We start from the raw sequence: 21,370 nt of genomic DNA, 5'->3' as shown, positions 1-21,370 counted from the left end.
GCAGTTACACTTGGTGGTACAGGTACTTCTCTCCACTGTGTTCCCTATATTAAATCCAGCAGCCAGCTAATGATTCAGCAGGGAGAACAATCAGACCCCAGGAGTGTCAGAGAGGAGCCCAGAAGACATTACCAGTGAAATATGAAAGACATAGCTTCAAGAGTAAAGCTGCTAGAAAAAGTGATGGGAACCACACAAGAAGAGGGTGTAACGGAGGGAATGAAATGAGTCTGCACCGAGTAGAGAGGAGTACATCTTTGATGAACTACCTTGTTTCATGTGTTGAATGTGGTTTGTGTTACATCAACGTGACACGAATGTCCTGCAGGCAAAGTTTAAATAGGAACCAGCCCCTACTGCTGTCTCTAAGTCCACAGCAAGGGTCAGATTATGCACACTTTTCCACAGTTAGAGCTAGTGAATGCAGCCCCAAATCCTACTTTTATCAGAAATGAGCAGAAAAACAGGAGCCTTCAGAATAAATCTAATCCTACTAGACAGATGGAGTGGCCTCTTGTGTTAAGATAAAACGGTGAAGGCTTAACTTTTGATAAATGGCTGATTCTCTGACCGTTCACACACAGAAACAACAACCTTCGCAAACCATTTAAAAACATTACATAAGCAACCACTGCAGATAACAGTGCAATGTCAAAGAAATGCGGTAAAGCACCTGCTTATTGCGGTAAACTATCTAAATAAGGTGCCCTCCAAATGAACGAAGACAAGCTGGTTGCTGTAGTCTGTCACCTGCCCCAGAGTTTTTGGTTAATAAAGTCTCCCTGGCAGGGAAACACACACAGACACACACAGTTTTAGGACAGGTCCCTCAGCCAAACAGCTGACACCGTCACTGCTGCTCTTCCCCCAGAGCCTCTCCTGCATGCTTCGATAGAAATCAGCACAGCAGCCAGATGCTCCTTCCTCATAGCCTGAAAGAACACAGTCTGCGTAGAGTTCAAACCAAGACCCCGATGAACATAACTTATATAATCTGTAACGGTCATAACCTTTGGTACTGTGTTGAGTCCCTGGCCTTGCATTCCCCATCACAGCCTTATAACAGTCTACACTCAGCAAACCTCGACTGCACACATAAAATCTTTCTTTGCAATTTTTTGCTTCAAATTAAAACTGTCCACACACCTTAACCTTGCAGGTATTCAGCAAAGGCACAGTACTTTACTATCAGTTGCTAATGGCACAGCAGGGGATTCAGAGGCTTGCTTGAAGGAGATATTCAAGGATATCCCTGCATAGAAAAGGACAGCATTTCATACTCTCCAGTGTAGAGCGAAAATCTCTTATCTTGGAAGTCCACATCTATAAAAACGCAGTCGATCCAGATTTCAAAACTATAACATGAGCCTAAAAAAAGAAGCAGGAAGATTGAGGAAAGTTAGCACAGTGAAAGCAGTTCACTTAGGAACATCAGCACTGCGAGTTTAGTGCTGTAGTTGGATGAGATGAAGAAATAAAAAAAAATATATTTATCTTCGCCTGAAAATGCAGTAGCAAGCTCACAACAGCCCCCCTGTTGACCCCCTGTCGCTCAATGACTGCGACAGTGCACACGCAACAGCATCATAGTGTTTAAACATCTGAGCTTTAACAAATACCACCAATACAATGCCTATAGTCCAGCACACAGTAACAACAGTACTTCAGCCTTTAAATGCACATCAGAATCACTGTAGTCAGTGTTATCATCAGTGTAAGTAGATACAGTGGCTTTTAGAAATCTGAGAAAAAAGCTGTGATTCAAAAATGAGAGTCTGACCTGCTGAGCAACAATCTGAATGCAGGGTTTTCTTTGTCTTCTTCTTCTTCTTCTGTCTTTCTTTCTCTTGGCAGGTGACAACACAGTATGATCGCTCTATGTACACTAACAAAAAGTCTACGTTGTCTTATTGGAGAAAATCTACGCCCTGACCTGTTATTTTTGTATTCTTGGGTATTTTAAAGCCAAATTAACAATTTTTATCATATTGCTGATAATCTTCCTTCAGCTCTGACTAAATCCTCTTTGGGGGGGGGGGGGGGGGCTATTCCTTTATGAAGTAAAAAAATAATCATGGAATGGAAATTAATTAAGTCAATCCCAAAGCAATTTTGCCCTTCACTTGAAGATTCTCCTCTGAGTTTCAATGTGGCTGAAACACAGGAGACATTCCTCTTAACAATCAAAAGTAATTATAACTCCACGACCAAATGCTATCATTCACTATTAAGATCTGACTGCCACAATTCATAAAGTGGACCTATTGTTCTCAGGCAGATTTGGTAATGGGAAATATTTGCAACCATAACATGCAGCCATGTTAGCCTGTCTGTCAGGCTGTAATTTGGCAAACCAGTACTTTGATGTAAATACTAACCATAGACTAGTATTAAAGATGGCTAAAAAATAAAACAAGAACTTGAATTCAAGTCCCTGCAATAGCCTTTCTGCATATGGGAGTGTGATACCTGCTGTCGTAAAACACCTTCTAGTCCTATAGGACGCTATGGGAAAACAGCCCTGGGCACTGAGCTAAGTAAACACCTGTCTCCAGACTTGTGATTTACTCGCTGTTATCCACCGAGTATGCAGTTCCACAGTCAGCCCTGCTTCACGCTCATCAAATCGCGATGGCGTAGGCTCAAGAGTTCAAAATAGTCCTTCAAAAAAATCAGCGTGTGGCCATGTCTAACTATGATACTGTACCAGTGGTACAGTACAGTATTGTAGTAAGAATTTGGCACATCAACAGAGATCTGAAAATTTTATAGCACTTAAATTCATATCAGTATCCTTGCAGACAATATGATACGGCACAGCCCTAATGCTAGCATGCTAACAATTGTGGCCAATTTTTATAGCAGTCCATGTGTGAGCTGTTCAAGGATTTAAAGTCACAGGATTATCATTTGGATTCATTATTTGGGACAAAATTTCAGGACAATGTATCCAACGAAAATATAGACCAACAGAGCTAAACCATAACTAAAAAAGCTGAAGTGAAAAGAATTTTTGGCCAGATTCAAGTAGTATGATTTTATCCAACACACCAACATTTGTATAAGATCTTACTCTTTTTTTAATGTAACAAGGTAAGTAAGTGATAAGTAAAATAAAGAGCTCCCTTGGAAATATGTCGCCACAATCATACGTAATATTTAAAGTACAGTTACTCATTGTGTATAGTGTTTCTGAATATAAGAAGTGTATGAATAATCTGAGTAAAACAACACTTTAACTTACAGTCAAACGTGTTTATGTGTCTTTTTCAACAGCTCTTAGCTACAAAACTAAAATGCTTTGTTAATAGACCTCTAAGCTTGACTTTTTAGTCTTTTGAGTGATTTAGTGAGATGTTATGCCAAAGCCTGCAGCATGTTTCTCAGAGCAGCACCCATCATTGCAGGAATAAACTCTCTTATTATGTTAAGCATAGCTTCAAGGACACCTTCAGGTTAGGTTTCAGCTATGAGGAGGAGAAAACATTAATTGAGAGCAAAATGATAGGCAGACTAAAGCAGGTGCAATCAAGATTGTAATTTTTCTAAATGACCTATTTCACAGCAGCCAATTTGATAAGAAATGGGGAACACTGGGTAACATTAATCCAGCTTCTGCTTCAATTAGATACAGAACCTTAATGCAGTTTGGTAACGTTTGTGATTGCCCAGTATTTCACTTTGAAAGGGAATGCTGGGAAATCTGTCTATAACATGAAAAGTTGCATCTGGGTTTTACATCAATACAGGATCCAAGTGTAAATAAGCCCCAGAGCTATTTGTTACGGGCATTTGAGTCTCTGATGATTCTCTCATTTAGAATGCGGATCTTGTACTTTATAAATTAATCTACAAAAGCACTTGCGGGCAATCTATATTATTACATTCCTGTTTCCGTATGTCTTTAAAAGCCTTTAGAAGGGATGATGTCTGGTCTCATTAGTCTACTTTCCAGTGGCCTTCCATTAAGCATCTTGAGTTTATAATACTGGATTTAAGAGTAAGTCAAAGAGTGACTTGTCACTCTCGGTTACACAGCAACCAAACGTATGAAGCGAGCCTACACCATAGTCAGTCCCGTATAAGGAAAAGTGTGCCACACTGGATTTTAATTTCTATACTAACCAGGGGGCTGTAATGAGAAATGGGAGATTAGCCATTTACCCTATGCAGAGAATGAGCCACATCTCTTTTTCTTCTTCTCTCCTTCCTTTCTCTTGCAAAGACCTGATTCCAATAGCACAAAACACAAAGGCCAAATTTTCAGAAACACCCTCACTGGCCTGCAGACTAAGCCACTGAAATTGCTGTGACAAGGCACTGAGAGCAGATTTTACATTTCCCACTGCAGACGAAAATTAACATAACTGTAATACTGCCCGAGGTCAAATTTCTTGTTCTAGAAAGTCTGCCCCTAGCAACAAGAAAGTGTAATTAAGACATGCTCAGACTTTAATCCTAGCTGCTGTTTGAACATCACCCGACAGTTACATGCAAACATAACACGCGCTCACGCATATTCGCCCACTTCTGCACGTCTGAGTAGGCCGTCTGTTTCTCTGTTTCTAAATGCATGCATTTTTTTCTTTCTTCTTCTTCTCACACACTGCACACTAGAGTCAGGCAGGAAGAACAAAGTCACAGACACCTATTGATGGACCCTGTGAGAGCTGATATTCTTAAGTGTGGACCCACCAAATACCCACTGTCCAATCAAAGAATCCTGAACCAACCCACCACAGAAACAGATTACTCAGACTGTGACTAAAGGCTTCCCCCCTCACCGCCAAAGCTTCTCTGTGTTAGCAAAGTGGCACAAAGCAACTTCTCCTCATGCCATGCGCATGATATAAGCTGTGAAATGCTTTAAACGTAATAATTATTAAGAGATTGAATACACCTCGAAGCACAGAGGATCACAAGGTTAGATGTGGTCTGGATGTTTGCTACCAAGCATAGAAAATCATCTGGAGTTGTAAGTACACTGGGTAAATAATTCATAGATAAATCCAAACACCTCACATTACTCTCAAAAGATGCAACGCTACCTCAATGCTCTGCTCTGTTTCTCTTTGCAGTAAAAGACTATAATATATATGCATCAGCATGAGCAAACTACGTCTTCAACTGAGTGTCTTTGGAAAAGCTGAAAGTGACAAAGCAGCTAGGCTCTTTACCACAGCTTCTTTCATGCATGCAAAGCTCAGATGGTTCCATTAAAAGCACGGTACACTTGTTACAGATCAGAGATGTAGCATTTCGGTTGGCCTCATTTAAACTAATAGTAGAGAAATGAAATGATTCATTAGCTGTTTTCATGGTTCTTTCTTAAGCCGTACTGAGCAGAGGAATATTACAGCAGACTTGGTCTGAATTCCTAAAGACTAAAATGTCACAACACTGATTTCATGCCAAACTGGGCAGATTAAACAAGTAACCACACTCCATCACCCTTAAGGCCTATGGGAACATGCCAAGACTGTCAGTATAACATTGGTAATAGTTTAATTTGGGACACTCATCGGAAAACATGTAAGTCTTATACGCAACCCGGATTGGTTAGTCTTTGCATTTACAAAGCCAATTTTACAAGCCCGTAGAATAAAGCAAATGCAAGCTTGCACATTTCCTTAAACACCATGACATCATTTCCAGTGGGCTGTGTTAAATGTGTTGTAGCTTTACGATGCAATAGCATCCTCATGTTGCATGAGGCAATTTAATGAAGGTTTTTTCTGGGACATTTTCACTCCTATTTCTACCCTGTAAGAATATATGTGGAGTGGATATTCAAAGTAGGCCAGGGTACTGTACTATATGCAAAAGTGTGACTTCTGCTGTGTGGATAGAAAAAAGTAATAGTTCTCTGCACCAGACTTTGCAGATTAGTGAGTAAAAAAGCACTGTAAATTATTGATGTCATGGTTTAGGAGGAGTCACATACAAAATGGGTACAAAACAAAAGCGATAGATGTGCACACTGTAATAATCCTGTAAGAAATACTGTTTCTTAGAGGTCAATATTTTATTTTTTAAGCTTGAGCTCACCAAACTGTATGCAGTTAATGGGTTTCCTGCTAGGCTTATAACTAACAATAAACTACAATTTGCTAATAAAAAAAACTAAATTTTTTGGTGGAAGCCACTTATTTGTTTCTATAAAACCAATGTTGCAACATAATCTAACACACATACATGCATTTTGGCTTTAGCACTTGAACCATATAGACAGTACTCTCTTCAATCAGTTCGCAGATCCAGTGCCCCGCTTGTACTGTTTGAGAGAGTTTGGAGGGAGAATTCAGAGATGACAGGTGGACTGGTAACGTAAAAAAGAAAGGGGGGGGTTTACCTATATTAATATCAGCAAGGCAAAGCATCAAGAGGAAAGGTTTTATTGCCTAAAATGAAAAGAGTGGGTTGTCTGGACTGATTGCAAACAGGCTGATGGAAGCACACAGTGCCTCCATCAACCTTCATGTGCAATCAACAAATGGACCAGGCTAGCATTTTTAAGACACAGGCTACACATCACTATTGGTAAGCTACAATGTAATCAGGGCTGGAAGAAGTAGTCTTGTCCAAGCAAAAATACTAGCACAACAATCCAGATTTGATTGCTTTTTGTGTATCTAATATTGTAATCACCATCTTACACATCATCTTACAAGACACAACATTGCTTCTTCAGAAATGTTCCCTATATGTTCCATATAAGTGAAAAGTGATAGAGTAATATTTTGAATAGAGTATCCCTGTTGATTTTGTAAAACAGAGATATAATAGCATGAATGAAATATAAATAAATAGCACAATGACTTTATATATTTATATATTTGAACCCCCAGTGTAAGCTGCTTTGCCACTCCTTGACTTAAAGTTAAACACAGAAAATCTGATTCACACAGCCGTGTTAGAAGAGCAGGAAAGCTGCATTAATGCCAGGTGTTTCCAGCAGCCTGGCTGCCTGAGCCTGAGCAGATGTTCTGCAGTGAGTGGCTCTTCTTTCAAACCAATTGGCATTGCTTTTAGTTTTGTACTCATGCTTGAGTAAGAGCTTTGTCTCTGTTAACTTAGCGATTTAGTTGTCTTCTTTCTGTGCAGAGTGCAACAGAAAACTCAACCTCAACTCTCACCTCTCTAAAGGAGAGACTACAGCTGATTTCTAATTGGCTGTGTGTCTTATCGGCTACACTTTATCTGATCTGCATCTGAACAATAACACAGCAAAACAACCACTCTAAAATCAATGACACTGCAGCACTCTTTATCCCTGCCCCCATGCCTTGCCCCGCTCCGCAACGACACCCTCCTTGGCTCTGCCTCCTCTTTCACTCCTTTTATTTCTCTAAACTCGGCATCAGTGTGGTTCTTCTTTTTCTGGTGATCCATGTCACAAGAGATTACATCATTACCCATTCACAAAGGGTATGCACAAACCAATAAAATAGACCACGTTTTCATTTCATGTGAACTCAATGCCTTTCAGTGTGCAGCCAGGGTGTGTCTTGTGCATCCATACTATGTGCGTACGTGTGATGGGCCAATGGCTATGCATTTAAAACATATCTATCTCTAGGCAGAGCTTAGCCGCTCAGCTTTGATCGCAATATTCCTGCCGGAAGCACACGGGGTCAAGTGCGGCTCAGACAAACCATCTGCTAGCTAACGTTTCCCACTTCTCTGCTTGCATTTCCAACTACTTCCAAGAAAACTTTTGCTCGAATACTAAGCCACAACTTTTGTGTTAACACACACAGACAGGGTGAATAATGAATAAGCATTATGTCATTATATATGATTAAATTAGAAAGCTTATATTTAAATCATATCTATGATTTAAATATAAGCTTTATAAATTAAACAGGCATGACTGACCTTTTCTGAAATGAGATGTACTTTCTCCTTCTGCCTGCAGAAATCTATTAAAACCTCCACACAGCAGTGTGATTAAACATGAAAATAATGGTAAAATAAGTTTCATTACAAATTCAAAACCAAGTTATAGCTACAAGATTTTGGTAAGATTTTTCACTGTGTGTTTTTGCGCATTCATAGTTAATATCTAAATCAAAACACACCCAAGCAGGTTTACACAGCCCATTTTTTTGTGTGCAGACAAAATATTTCAAGGAAAACTAAATAATCGAATTGGGTCTGCTGCTGCTGTTTTCAAATGCAGATTTCACATGAGCGAAAGCATCTTTCTGAAAATCTTTGATGTAAGAAAGGCCTGCGGGGGACAGCAAAACAAGTTACTCTGAACGGATGGTTATGTTACATTCCTCTAGTCAAAAAATGGCAAATCTTTCTTTGTTCAGATCTACAGTACAGATCTAGCAGTCTAGACATTTGATTAGCCCATGTAAAACCATTTTCCTGCTAATTGGAAGGTCATTGTTGAAGAGAAATCATTTGATAGTCCACGTCTGTACAGATTCAAGGCTTCTCTTGCTTAAATCTCTACTGCTGAGAAAATTAGTTCAAGTCTCATTCTAATTTGTTATGACTGTTCAGGTAATGCAATGCCTGACACAATAAAACCCTCATTTAACTTAGGCTTAGCTCACACATTCTGCATTTCTGCAGAAATTTAATTATATGTCATTCCTTAAGAGGAAAGGGAAGCTAATAGCATTTCCTCAGGCGATGGGAAATTAAATATAACTGAGTGATAGTATTTAGGCAAAACTAGAAATTTCAGAACCTTACTCTGATATTTGAGGCTTTTTTTTACAGCAATTTACTTACATTTTGTAAACTTACTTTAAAAAAAACATGATGTATGTATGATATATGTTCCAACACATTTCAATAGCAAAATTCTGAAAATGTAATAGTACTTGTTTTCTTTGTTAGGACAGGTATTGTAGGCAGCATATGTCCTAAGACTGCAATTCTTACGGCACTGGCAGGGCAGCATACACCTACAAGTGTTCATGTCTGTCCTTGTATGCTGAAGAAGAAGAAAGAAACCCAGAAGCACAGGAAAACTACCATATAGTGTAAATTGTGCCATGATAGCTCCAGCCTGACTTTGAATCAGCTATGTTCCACAGGGTAAAATGTTAGCAATGGCTAACGTTGCATAAATGCAAAAGCTAACTTAAAATGACTTACATTATCTCAAATAGTAAAGTCAGTATGCCACTTATCAGCCTTTCATTGCGTGTCCACAAATTGTAATGTTAACATTTTTAATAAAGTTACTTTTTAATAAGGGAGTTTATGTTTGCTCAATTCTGCAGTTGACAACCATGCAATAGGATATTGCTTGTTATAAGGATAACCACTGTTTGCGCCCTTTGTCTGGAGATTTGAATGGCTCTTTAGGCCAGCTGGATTGTCCACAGTTCATTTCAAGCTACGCGCACTGTTCTGATGGTTGCTGTAAAGGTGGAGACATGTAGGCAGGTGGTATGATTCAACGCAGTGACAGCCCGCATGCAAAGCTTCAACACTGTGATGGTGGCGATGTAATGAGTCAGTATGTAGCTGGGCAAAAGGAAGCGAATATGGCCTGTGTGAGCAGAGGTGACACTCATACTTTATCCGGCTACATTGAATCATCAATAAAACGAAAGAGTCCGAGGGCTATGGTTGCTGTGTCATAGCTATTTGCTCATCATTCCAATTCACTACCGCACACAGTGCTGACGCTCTGTGTTGCCCTGGCCTGACTTCAGAGATGCATAATATCCTCAGTAGTTCTGTGATGAATATGTTTACTCATCCAAAAAAAAAGATAAATCAAAATAAAGTAATACTCACAGCCACAATCATCCAATCCCAACATTGTCGCAGCTGTCAGAAGAGATTCATGAGCACGGCTGTTGTGTCACATGAAGTCGCATTTTTCACCAAAATGAGTCACAAGTTGCTAAGTGCCACAGCTCTTGGAGTGTGTGCCAACATCATCCCTTGTGGGTCTGTTTTTTTTTTTTTTTTTTCCTGACAGTGATTCTGGATGAAAGGCGCTGTCTGCCTGGATGCCAGCGGGCCCAAGGCCTGGGTTCACAGAGCAGGCAGCCGCTCTCGAACATCCAGCATGTGTCTTATCGATTTTCAAAGTGACCTGGGTTCATTTCACTGCCACTGAATCACTTTTACAAAAAACTACAGGGATGTGTAACAGAATCACTTTATCAGTTAAAACAAGCATCCCAGATCTCAAACACAAAGTGCCCTACCTCACCACCATATGTAACTTCCAGTACTTTAAGAACACTGCTCTAGAGTTTACAGGATACATTTTACACCATTAACTCACAGAAAAGCTCTAAATATGAGCTAAATATCTAAATATTTTGGGTTAATGACGGCCTTTAAACGATATGATTAAAATTCCAGCCCTGTAAAGTTTTCATTGATTTTAAAACAGTTAAATATTGAAACCAGAACCCAGTGTTAACTCCATAATAAAGATTCTCTGCACAGACTTTAGCTGATGAAGTTATTTTAGTGCCTCAGCAGTATTTCGGTAGTTCAACAGAATTGAAACAGTAAGTTTCATGAGGCGAGACACACTGCTAAGAGTGTCCTCGGAGAAATATCTGCTTTTTATCCCTTGAAATAAACACAGATTTCTGGGAGGTGTAATCTTTAAAATGATGCATACAAATGGTTTTCACTGAGGTGAAGGCACTAAAAAGACAAGTGGAAAAAGGGATAAATATGTGGCAGATGATGGGAAGAGGCTGAGGCTGAGTGATGTTTTATACCCCCACATTAATCCCCTCTCTCTCGCTCTGCAACGTTGTGTAACGACACACACTAATCTGAGATAATAGCTCAATTGGAGCTGCAGACTTCTTAATGATCACTTAGGGCAAGCTGGCTTGGAGACATGCAGATACAGGGCAGTAGGCCAGTAGGACCAGCAAACAAGCAAATAGTAATACACAAACACACACACGCACACACGTCGATAAGTTAGCATAATGTGGAAGAAAATATCTGGTTAATCTGTAAAACCAGAGACATTATAACAGAACGACACATGAGCTTATCGTGTTCTGACGCTTATGAGCAGTCGAGGTTCACAACAATTATAACTATATAGCAGCACGTACATTTAGTTCTTATCGTAATAAAGATGTAGGTAAATATACGCTTCTCTTTTTTTGCCACACTGTAGTCTTGGAAGTAATTAGTGTTGCATTTGTTCCAAGTGTGCTGTTGGGTTGAACCGGAACTGTTGAGTTAGTCCTTTCTATTGGTGTCTACACATGCAGAGGAGAACTTGGGGGGGGGGGGTTAAACACCTATTATTTTCAGTAAATTCATCAAATTTGCAAATCAGATTTTTACTGGTGAGCTCCTTTTTTTAATTCCGTTATCCACTGAAAATAAACCACGTTCATTTAAAAAGGGGTTCTAAGATAACAGGATTGTAACAAGCTGTTTCCAGAAGGACTGTGGTTTGACTGAAGGCTGATTTAAAAACATTTTATAGCATTTTAATTGCTCAAGATCGCTGTGAATGAATGGCCTGGCCTGTATCTATATAGTGCTTTACTAGTCCCTAAGGACCCCAAAGCGCTTTACATATCCAGTCATCCACCCATACATTCACACACTGGTGATGGCAAGCTACATTGTAGCCACAGCCACCCTGGGGCGCACTGACAGAGGCGAGGCTGCCGGACACTGGCGCCACCGGGCCCTCTGACCACCACCAGTAGGCAACGGGTGAAGTGTCTTGCCCAAGGACACAACGACCGAGACTGTCCGAGCCGGGGCTCGAACCGGCAACCTTCCGATTACAAGGCGAACTCCCAACTCTTGAGCCACGATCGCCCCGTAAATGAAGGTTGGACCTGATTTTTTTAGACTACATAAATAAATTACATAATGAGGAAAACTTTTTGCTTCTAAGGAGCTTGCTTTCGCAAACATTATCCAGGCTTTCTGAAGGTCTTTCAAAGTTCTTCTTTGAACATTGGCTGCTTTTTTACTCATTTTAACTCCAGTCCCTGTACCTAAACAAATTTACAGGAATGTTTTTCTTTGTCAAATCACTTAAAACGTACCTATGAATCAGTCAAGCATAGAAAAGACAACTCAAGCGATGTACCAGTGAGTCTCTACACATAACAGACAACTTAGAACCAATTTTTTTTTGTATCTTTAGGCACTTTGCTACTAGTAGCCTATCACAAAACACCAATTTTTTTCCAATTTCTTTAGTTGATTTGGTGATTCCCAAACAGCTAAGATGTGCAGTTTATGTTTTGTTTAGGAACCTGGATAAGTAGAGGACAACAGAAGAACTGCCAGGCCTAAAAAAAAACTATATAAAGAAGATGAACAGTATCTGAAAATCAGTTCCTTGAGAAACAGGAAAAAATCCATCAAAGGTCTGACACAGGACCTGAGAGATGCATCTGGCCTTTCAGTTGATCCATCTACTGTTCACTGAAGCCTCATCAGAAATGGTCTCAGTAGACGTGTGGCTGTCAAGAAGCCATTCTTAATCAACGGAAACAAGGAGAAAAGGCTGAGGTATATTCAGAGGGTGGGAGAGAGGTGCAACACTGTGTGTCCACAGCCATCTGTAAAACACAGTGGGGGCTCAGTCACAGTTTGTGAGACTGCATTTCAGCCAGTGTTGTTGTAGATCCGAAAAAATTGATGATGAAGTAACTTGCATATTGGGACAGTAGGAATCTCATTCATCCATTCATGTCCTTTACTTATTTGATCATGAGGCATTTGGCTACTTTAAGAGAATTCTAGCTACTACCATCATCTTCATTAGCTACAGCTAAGTTTCTCACTTTGACATAAACACAGAAATGTACCATCAGATTTTGATCCAGCATGCAATACCATGTGGAAAGCATTTCATAATTTAATATATTCCCAAACACACTGCCAATGCAGTAAAAGCATATCTAGATAGAAAAACATTCAGTGGAACGCTATAAGCAACGATTGTCCTCCCCAGAGCCCAGACCTCAACTTTATTGAAGCAATGTGGGATCATCTTGACAGAGAACTGAACAAAAGGCAGCCAACATCCAAAGAAGAGCTTTGAGTGTCTCTAGAATAAATAACTATTCCTGGAGACTACTTAAAGAAATGTGTTGAAGAATAAAGGTAGTTATACCTTCATACTTTCAAGCTCATAAGAATTATACAAACTCTGTTTTTGTAAACAAGAATAAAGCTCTTAAATGCTCTAGTAAGGTGCATCAGGGGACTTGTTGACATGTTTTTCAACATAACAGGAAATAGAACACTACTGCTGTTATTCTCCTTAAAAATGGGAAAACACTTGCTATTGCAGTAATACAAACATTATTTTATTTTTCTTCTTTAGGCAGAAGTTTTCAACTTCCACAACTGCTTAATAATCTCAAAGATCTTCCACAGACTTTGTTTCTTGAGGAAAAGATCAAGTGGACAGGTCAGAAAGATCAGAAGATCAGTTTGTTTACCGAACTGACATGTTTTAAAAGCCATACATTTTTGCAATAAAAACATTTGCTTTATCGTAGCTTTTCAAATTGGTGACTAATTGAGGCATTATCACATCTTTGTGAATTAACATAACATAAATTGACCACAGACCCGACAGAAAAAATGCCTCATAGCTTGGAGAGATAAAGGCGTAATCCTTTCCATGCTGTGTCTGTTGACAACAGCCGTGGAGATTATGGGGAGAATTTGATAGGAACACAAAACAACCTCCCAGACTCACACTGTAGGGTCATAATAATTTCTTTTCCCACTTTCTATCACTTCAACTTCACTCAATCACTCAAGCTTCAAAGAACACAGACAAAAAAGATTCAGACACTGTGGGGTGAAACACACTCACTCAAGAAATGTTTTTAACTCTGATAAGCCAAAAATACAAGGCATCTTTTTTTTTTCTGAAACCTCAGCGACACAAAGCAGAACCTCACACAGAATGGTATTATTTTTCTGAATTTACAAGTAGATCTCAGCAGGTGGCAAAACTGTTTCCTCGTGTCTGATCAGTCGGCATTACTTTGTGAAATATTGCTGTCAACTAGCCTGGGTGGGTGATGTCAACACAGCTAGGAGAAAAATAACCTGTCAGAGCAATAAAAACAGCCGGAAATACCCAAAAAGTAGAGCTGGCGGGAAGCGTGTTCGACCAGCCGTCAGTGCCAACAGAAACAGAGAGTCATGAGGCTGTAGAGAGTTTTAAAGTGGAGTCCATTTAGCTTTCTGTGGGAATCTGCTGCGTGAGTGCAGAAAAAGAAGTGAAGATGTTGTAGATAGGCCAAAGTTGTTCCAAAAAGTATGTAAAAATAGTTCGCCAAGTGAGCATTCAGAGATGTGGATATTTATGATAACAAAGGACTTTTCCCTTTTTGAAAGAGGAAAGCCTTGAAAAATAAAATGCAGAGGATAAGCGGAAGATGACTTACTGCTTAACAGATAGTTTTATTTGCAGCCAAAGAAATACCATAAGCATAATAAAGCAAAGAAAAAGAAGGAAGGATTTCAAAACAAAATCCAGTGAGCTATTTTGAATTGATGACAAAAAATACTCTGTCAGCAGGGGAGGCACTGTCTGCCTTCAAGAACTTAGCAAGCAGCCAAATAAAAAAACAATAATATTGACTGACATAATCTTACCTATTCTCATATCATAAAACCAATTTACAGATCATGCACGAAGTAGACCATATTAAAAAATATTGACCGATTTCTTCGCACTCAAGCTATTAAAAGGACCTCAGTGTGCCTCAGATGTGTGAGTTCTAAGGACTCTTAATAGAGCTTTAAACAAGCATTTATCAAGCATTGAACAGAGGCTTCTTAATTTCCTGAAACTTGGTGTGTTAGCAGGCCTGTGGTTTCGACACTATAGCAGAGAATCTGCATCCACCGAAAGGCTTTAGAACAAAGAAATAAAAAAATGACTACGGGAGGTTTGGAGGAGTGCCGGCAGATTCAAAAGTGAGTGTGGCAATGAGGGAGTGGTGGAGGTTTATTAACTAAGAGAAGACAAAGAGAGGAGGCATGCAGCCTGTTGCTGACTCTGCATCGCGGTGTAAAACAACAGAAGACTTTGAGCGCTACGTGGCGATGTGAAATGCCTCCCTGCAGGTGTGAATGTTAAATTCATGAATGCAAATGAAATAGATTCCTATCACATCCGAGGATGAGAGGAGAGTCAAGCGGACACTCTGGACTTTGAAGGTAGCGCAGATAGATGGCAAGTGGGCGATATGCTGCTATAATCAGGACGAGGATTAAACGCCGACTTCGCATCAGAGTCGGCACAAATTGGACTTTAAGAATTCAAGGAGGAATTCTTTTGTTGCCTCCACTGCTGTCAACTCCAGATGCAGCGAGAGGGAGGGAGGATTTGCGTCTCATCCTCACCCAGGAACTTATGCAACCAGTAAACAAAATGTAGTTTCTTATATATGGACTGAACTTCTCTGCTGCAGAAATACAGTGTGCACATGCATTAGTACTCATGTGATTCTGTTTATTCTAACATGTGTCTGGCCCATACATGTGTCTGTACATAATTAGGGACTGCAATTATGCATGTATGAATGTATGGGTCCCCGCAGTGAGTGAACGGTCAGTGGGGAATAGTTTGATAATGGGGGGATGGTAGGGGTTTACTGAGTGATAGGGATTGCAGTCTCGGGGGTGAACTAGTGGGGGATGGTGTTAACAAAAACAGGGTAAAGGATGGAGAAGCACCATGGTGCATAAAGATTACTGGTATGAGAAATTCTGGTGTATTTTAGACACCTGTTCTGCCAGCGACAGTCAGGTTAGAAAGAAAGTGACACTGGCATGACAAATAAGGAGCTGCAGCTCCTTCCTGTCAGCATATTTCATAACCATGGTCTGTTGCACACATTCAGTCACTGAAATATCTGGCTTGGCATTGTGTTATGAAATATTATATTTTCAGCAAAAAAAAAAAAGTGAGACAATCCACTCAGCCATTCAGAAACTTAATTTAAAAAATGCTACCGCTTCACAGCCAACGAGAACCAACGGTGTCATTTCTGAACAGGATTTGCTGTATTTACAAGCTAAATCCTCAGCACCTTCTCCCCCCAACGCAGCATATGTTGTACAGGTTTTCACCTCACCGCCTAACACCGGCTGACTTCTGTCTTTTCACATGGAGAAAGAGAAAAACGGCTTACAGAGGCAACCTGTGAGAATGACTCAAAGATAAGTAAATCATTCTTTAACAATTGCCAGAGTACAGAGGAGTACAATTTTAACAGCCAACATCCTTAGCATCTCTCTGATCACACACTACAGAGAAGCGGGTACAGAAACCCTGCATCTCTGCTCAGGGAAACAAGCGCCTGCCCACGCAGATACAACAGACCACACAGGAAAAGGAGATGGACACAGAGTGAAGGCCACACATGTACCGCTCTCTAATAAAACAACATGTAATGCTTTACAGTCATAATCATCAAATGGTGGGCTGACAGTAAGTCTCAGCTTAAAAGGCTTTCAGAGGGAGTGTTTTCACTCAAACCCTAAATGTGTCAGAAGCTCCTCCTTATGGAAAACACACGAGGGGGTAATAAACCCACAAACAATTTCCTATGAAAGAAATACAGAGGAAATAAAGCCTGGCAGAGCAATCACTTTTCTCCAAACGTCAGAATTCGTGTGCGTGTCTGAAACAGTGACACATGAATGTTTTAGGAGCAAACAGGCTCCAAATGACCTGCTTTTCTGCGTGCCTGAGGACACGTCCTGCTGGGACGGAGACGAGAAGCAAGGAAAGAACAGGGAAACACCTCCATACACGCATAGGAAGTATAAGGTGGTTGTATACAACAGGTCTGTGTGGGGGATGGAGTTTTGTGGAAGAGAAAGGGAGAGAGAGAGAAAACATAAAAACAGAGAGATGCATGAGATCGCGTGGGGAGGTGTAGAATTTTCTCCCGAGCCACAATTAACCCAGACACAAAAGAAGCTGCACTGCAAACACGCAAATCTCGGCTTCAGCTTTGGCACAATTTCACTGGTTTCAGCACGAGCATTCTTTCAAAATATAGGCCACTGGTTTGCTGTCAAAAAGGAAAGCAGAATTCTATTATTTCCACCCAGAACAACACATCCAAGATACCTGTCAGAGCTTTGTGCACTGGAGCGATGCACCACGCAGTCTGTCCCTCACCTGGACAGCTTTTCATTTGAAGATGATTGGAAAATGGTTCCACCCAATCAACCCGCATTTTAGGAAAACACGCTTGTTGAGTGCTCTATTTATAGGAGGAGAAGGGATGAAATCACCTGCACGCGCTCTTAGCCTGAGGCGAACGCACACATCCTCACTCAAAGCATGATTGCATTTGTGCGTCTTTGTAAACTCTGCTGGCTTTTATGGAATCAGGGCCGTTGTGAACAATGCGTGAGTAGAAAGAAAATTGATAAAATCCTAATAAGATAGCAAAGCCAGCAAAAAAAAATCTAAAGCTATGAAAGGGCAGAAACCTGGGAGGGATGCGGGTTCATTTTCTGGTTCATGACTTTTAACACAATAAGAAAACACAACTTAAAATACACAGGCTGAAGCACACACTCGAATCGTGATCAAAATTGAAAGACTAGCTCTAATGAATACTCAGAGCTAAACTTTTTCTAGTACTATTGATGGTTAGGATCACACTGACTGGACTAATCCTCATGATAATACGGTGGGATGTTTTTATGATTAAGCAGGGATGGAGGGGTTGCACTGTTATAATCATTAATATAGTTAATGTCTATTTTCATCATGCTTTAACATGTTATTGTGTAATAACGCCTTAGTCGTGGCAGGTCCACAGTCAACATATTTAATCTGTGTTTATTTCTCCTTTAATTTTAACACTTACGACAGTTTTCTTCATCACTGTTGTCTGAGCAGTCGTCATCATCGTCACACCTCCAGATGGTCGGTATACACCTTTTGTTGCTGCACTGAAACTGTCCATCCTCACACTCATCCGTGGCTGCAAGAAACAAAAACAAAAACAAAAACAAACGGAGAGATAAGAGTCCAGATGGATGAGCAACAATTGGATATAACAGTAATCTCTTGTAGGCTAGTTCAACTGTCATTTGCAAATGAATGCCTAATTGATATTCAGTCTTCATTCAGGTCAATTGGGTGAAGGGCTAGAGGCGTCATGGTGCATGCTTTCTTTCAGATAGCGGTCTCCTTTTTCCCAGGATATTTAACAGTTCAAAGACAGAAGGGCTCAGAAGAGGCCCAGGGTCTGCACGACTCAATTCTTCCAAACGTAAAGACAAAGATTCAGTCAGTCAGTCAGTCTGTGCTACTACAGCTACTACCTCTGATGCAGTATGGATGACAGATGCATGACAGACACGCAGAGGCTTTTTCCTATCCTGAAACCTCACCTATTACATTTTTAAAGTGAAATAAACAACACACTTGCGCATTAATTTGTTTTTAGAAAGTAGTCCCTTTTAGCCTTTTTGCTCTCTTGGTATCACACGCACGCTCGCGCGCGCCGAGTAGAGAGCGCTTCCAGTCAGCTCAGCATCACACACCAGCCTTTATCTACTATTTCAATAGCGTTTCGCGCGCAGAGGGGGGCAACAATTTTCAACTGACCTTTTGTGAAATGAAGCCTGAGGACGAACAAATTAAAAAGTAGCAATATCCTTAAATCCGTCAACATTTCTGGAGAAGGTGATGGAGCTCATTCACATCCACGAAACAAAGCCCAAAAGCCGCTCTTGTTGTAGCGCTGCGACGCCGCTGCCTGCCTCTCCGCCGTGTGAAACTCCCCCTCCCTCCGCCTCACTGGCTACCCGGCGCGTGACGACAGCGCGCGGGGCGGGGACAGTTACGCTACACAATGCGATACAGTAGGACAGTGACCAAAGGCATGAAATAATACAAACTATTAAGGCAAATTTCTTGAACTAGCTTACTTTAAAAATAAATGCATTTATTTATCTTTTGCTTGTGTTTTGTGGTATCTTCATTTTTATGTGTGGTTGTTTATTTTGCGATTGCGGCGAAATAAAAACTGTAACTAAAAACTTTTTTTGCCTCTCTAGATCACAATGTCATACAATAATGAAATCTTTGAAGGCAGATTTTCTAAAAAAAAAAAAAAGTTGAGTAGAATAGAAATAAACGGCAGTTCTTTTTTTGTTTTTTGTTTTTTGTCTTTGCAATGGTGCTTTCTTATCCCATACAGTTTTAAATTGTATTTGTGACATTAGGCAGAAAAATCAATTTTTTAACATTATTTGGACAAATAACAATAATAATACAATACAATTTGCCGCTTGCCTTACATGTTAAAGAACCCCGCTTCAACCTGGGAGGAGATACAACCCCATGTCTGAAGGGGTCACAAGCTATTTTACTCCTGATGCAACTCCCGAACCTGGATAAACAGGAGGGTTATCTCAGCTATCATATCTGGTGTAAAAATTGTGCCATACCAAACTTACAGATACTAACTGTGCAGCTTTTAGAGTAGGGAAAAAACATTGGCCTACAGGGGACAGACCAAAATAAGTGTTGGGCTATTATGACTAGGTGATGGGACAAGTCCAACGCTGGTGTGATTCTGGTGTGATTAGCTCAAAATAACACCATAAACCTAAGCTCATAACAAATGTTAAATACAAATATGCATTTTTTTATTTCAGTATTGAGCATTCCTGGGTTTAAAATAGGTTGAAAAAATAGTTGGTCTTTTTTGGGGAATATAATTACATGTTTTCATATATAAATTCAGGCCAAACTGGGGGGGTTTCTCCATATTGCTCCATAGTAAGAGTCTAATCTGGCTGATTCGATCAGTATATTGAGTCCTGGTGATTCCTGGTTCTCTCCTTCATGGTTATGCTAAATGCAGTGCTTATTATGTGTCTATTATTATTATTATTATTATTATTATTATTATTATTATTATTATTATTATTATTATTATTATTATTATTATTATTATTATTATTATTATTATGTCTTGAAAATATATGTTGCTCAAAGAAAGCGTCTCTAAGAAAGCATTTTTATTGTTTTGAGTCTTTCATTCAGATCCCTCATTATTTTCTGGCTTTTCTGGACATTTTTCTGGCTATGTGAAGTATTGGTAAGTTATGGAACTTACCTGCTGGGAACAAAGACGCTGCAACCAGGGGGAGGGATGAACCAAATGATCTTTCCTGTTGAAATGTGTAACAGATTTTGATGTAGCACATTTATCAAAGCCTTTTTTTTTTCTCTGAGTGTTCTAGTTTTGCTAATCAAGGGCATGTATGAGTGAGAAAGAGAGTGAAAGTAGTCTGAGAGCTGCCCATGTCATACCCACTGAGCCAGTGAAATCAATTTTGGAGCATGACAGACAGGTAATAGTGGTACACTGCTGGGGACTAGCAGGAGCAGATTGGTAGGGATCAAGAGGTCAAGCAATTTTGCATCCCTGTGGTGTATTTGTGTTCACTTTGAAACAGTTTTGGGTATAATTTCAAAATCCTCCACAATGCAGCCAGAGCTCCACACATGTAACAAATCCTTAAATCCGTCAAAGTTTAAACAATAGAAAGGGGGGAAACAGTTTATGGCTGATGGAAAGCAAAGGGAGGTGAAACATGTGAAACATTGTGGTCCTAGTGAGGCAGATTTCAATGTTTTGGAGCTCACTTGTTTCAACATCTTTAACACACTATTGTACAGTACACCATCCTATTCAACATCACCATTATTAATACTCCCCCTGAGCAATAATTTGATATGAGTATCATCTATATGCAAATTGCAAATGCTAAGGTGAACTGCAGGCTATGGAGTTTCTAAAAGTAGCACCAAGAGAAATAGGCTCCTGTACCACTTATTACTCTTACTAAACACAATGAGGTAATATTTGTGACAGATAAAAGTGCATTGGTAGTATTTACAAGGTCTAGTGGCTCCCAGCCAGAGAGGAAAAAAAGGCTGTCTTTCAAATCTAGGCCATGACCATTACTGACAGCATAATCACTCATTTTAAATGGAGATAAGCTCAAGGATAACTTAATCCCTCCTATTCTCAGTTTACACACTGAGATACATGCACACACATAAACAGTCGTGTAGCTGCACAAGCAGTTGTGTTCACAGTCAAAAAGTCGCGGCACTGAAAAGAAAAATGTAGCAGTTAAGACTTGTTGTCATGGTTTCACAGCAATTGTCCAGCCAGAGCAAGACAGCAGGAGCATATTGAAAGGAAATAACACAGATGTTGCTGAACAGCTGTTTGAAGCAACAAAAGTGAATATGATATTAGTTTACTCCTGACCTGACCAAATTCAGAGTTTTATCTGCGACTAGTGATGCAGAAAAGCAAGTCGATACAATTTCCTGATTTTTTGAGTAGCT

General features: G+C 39.9%; 1 protein-coding gene across 4 annotated transcripts in view; it reads right to left on the bottom strand.

Annotated features, from left to right (window-relative positions):
- LOC113011259 (low-density lipoprotein receptor-related protein 8-like) overlaps window positions 1–18,819 on the bottom strand; it is an 82,123-nt gene extending 63,304 nt beyond the window's left edge. The window contains exons 1-2 of one of the 4 annotated variants that reach the window (XM_026150711.2): window positions 18,605–18,819; window positions 17,859–17,975 (exon numbers count right to left, since the gene is read on the bottom strand). In XM_026150711.2, coding sequence (XP_026006496.2) covers window positions 17,859–17,975; window positions 18,605–18,671 — 184 coding nt within the window. In that variant the 5' untranslated portion in view covers window positions 18,672–18,819. The remainder of the gene's footprint in view (window positions 1–17,858; window positions 17,976–18,604) is intronic. The other 3 variants (XM_080292760.1, XM_026150712.2, XM_026150710.2) reach the window with 3 other exon arrangements.
- Window positions 18,820–21,370: the final 2,551 nt, after the last annotated feature.

This window comes from Astatotilapia calliptera, chromosome 18 (genome assembly GCF_964374335.1).
Source record: "Astatotilapia calliptera chromosome 18, fAstCal68.1, whole genome shotgun sequence".
NCBI classification, from domain to species: Eukaryota; Metazoa; Chordata; class Actinopteri; order Cichliformes; family Cichlidae; genus Astatotilapia; species Astatotilapia calliptera.
This window is presented reverse-complemented; position numbering and strand designations above follow the sequence as displayed.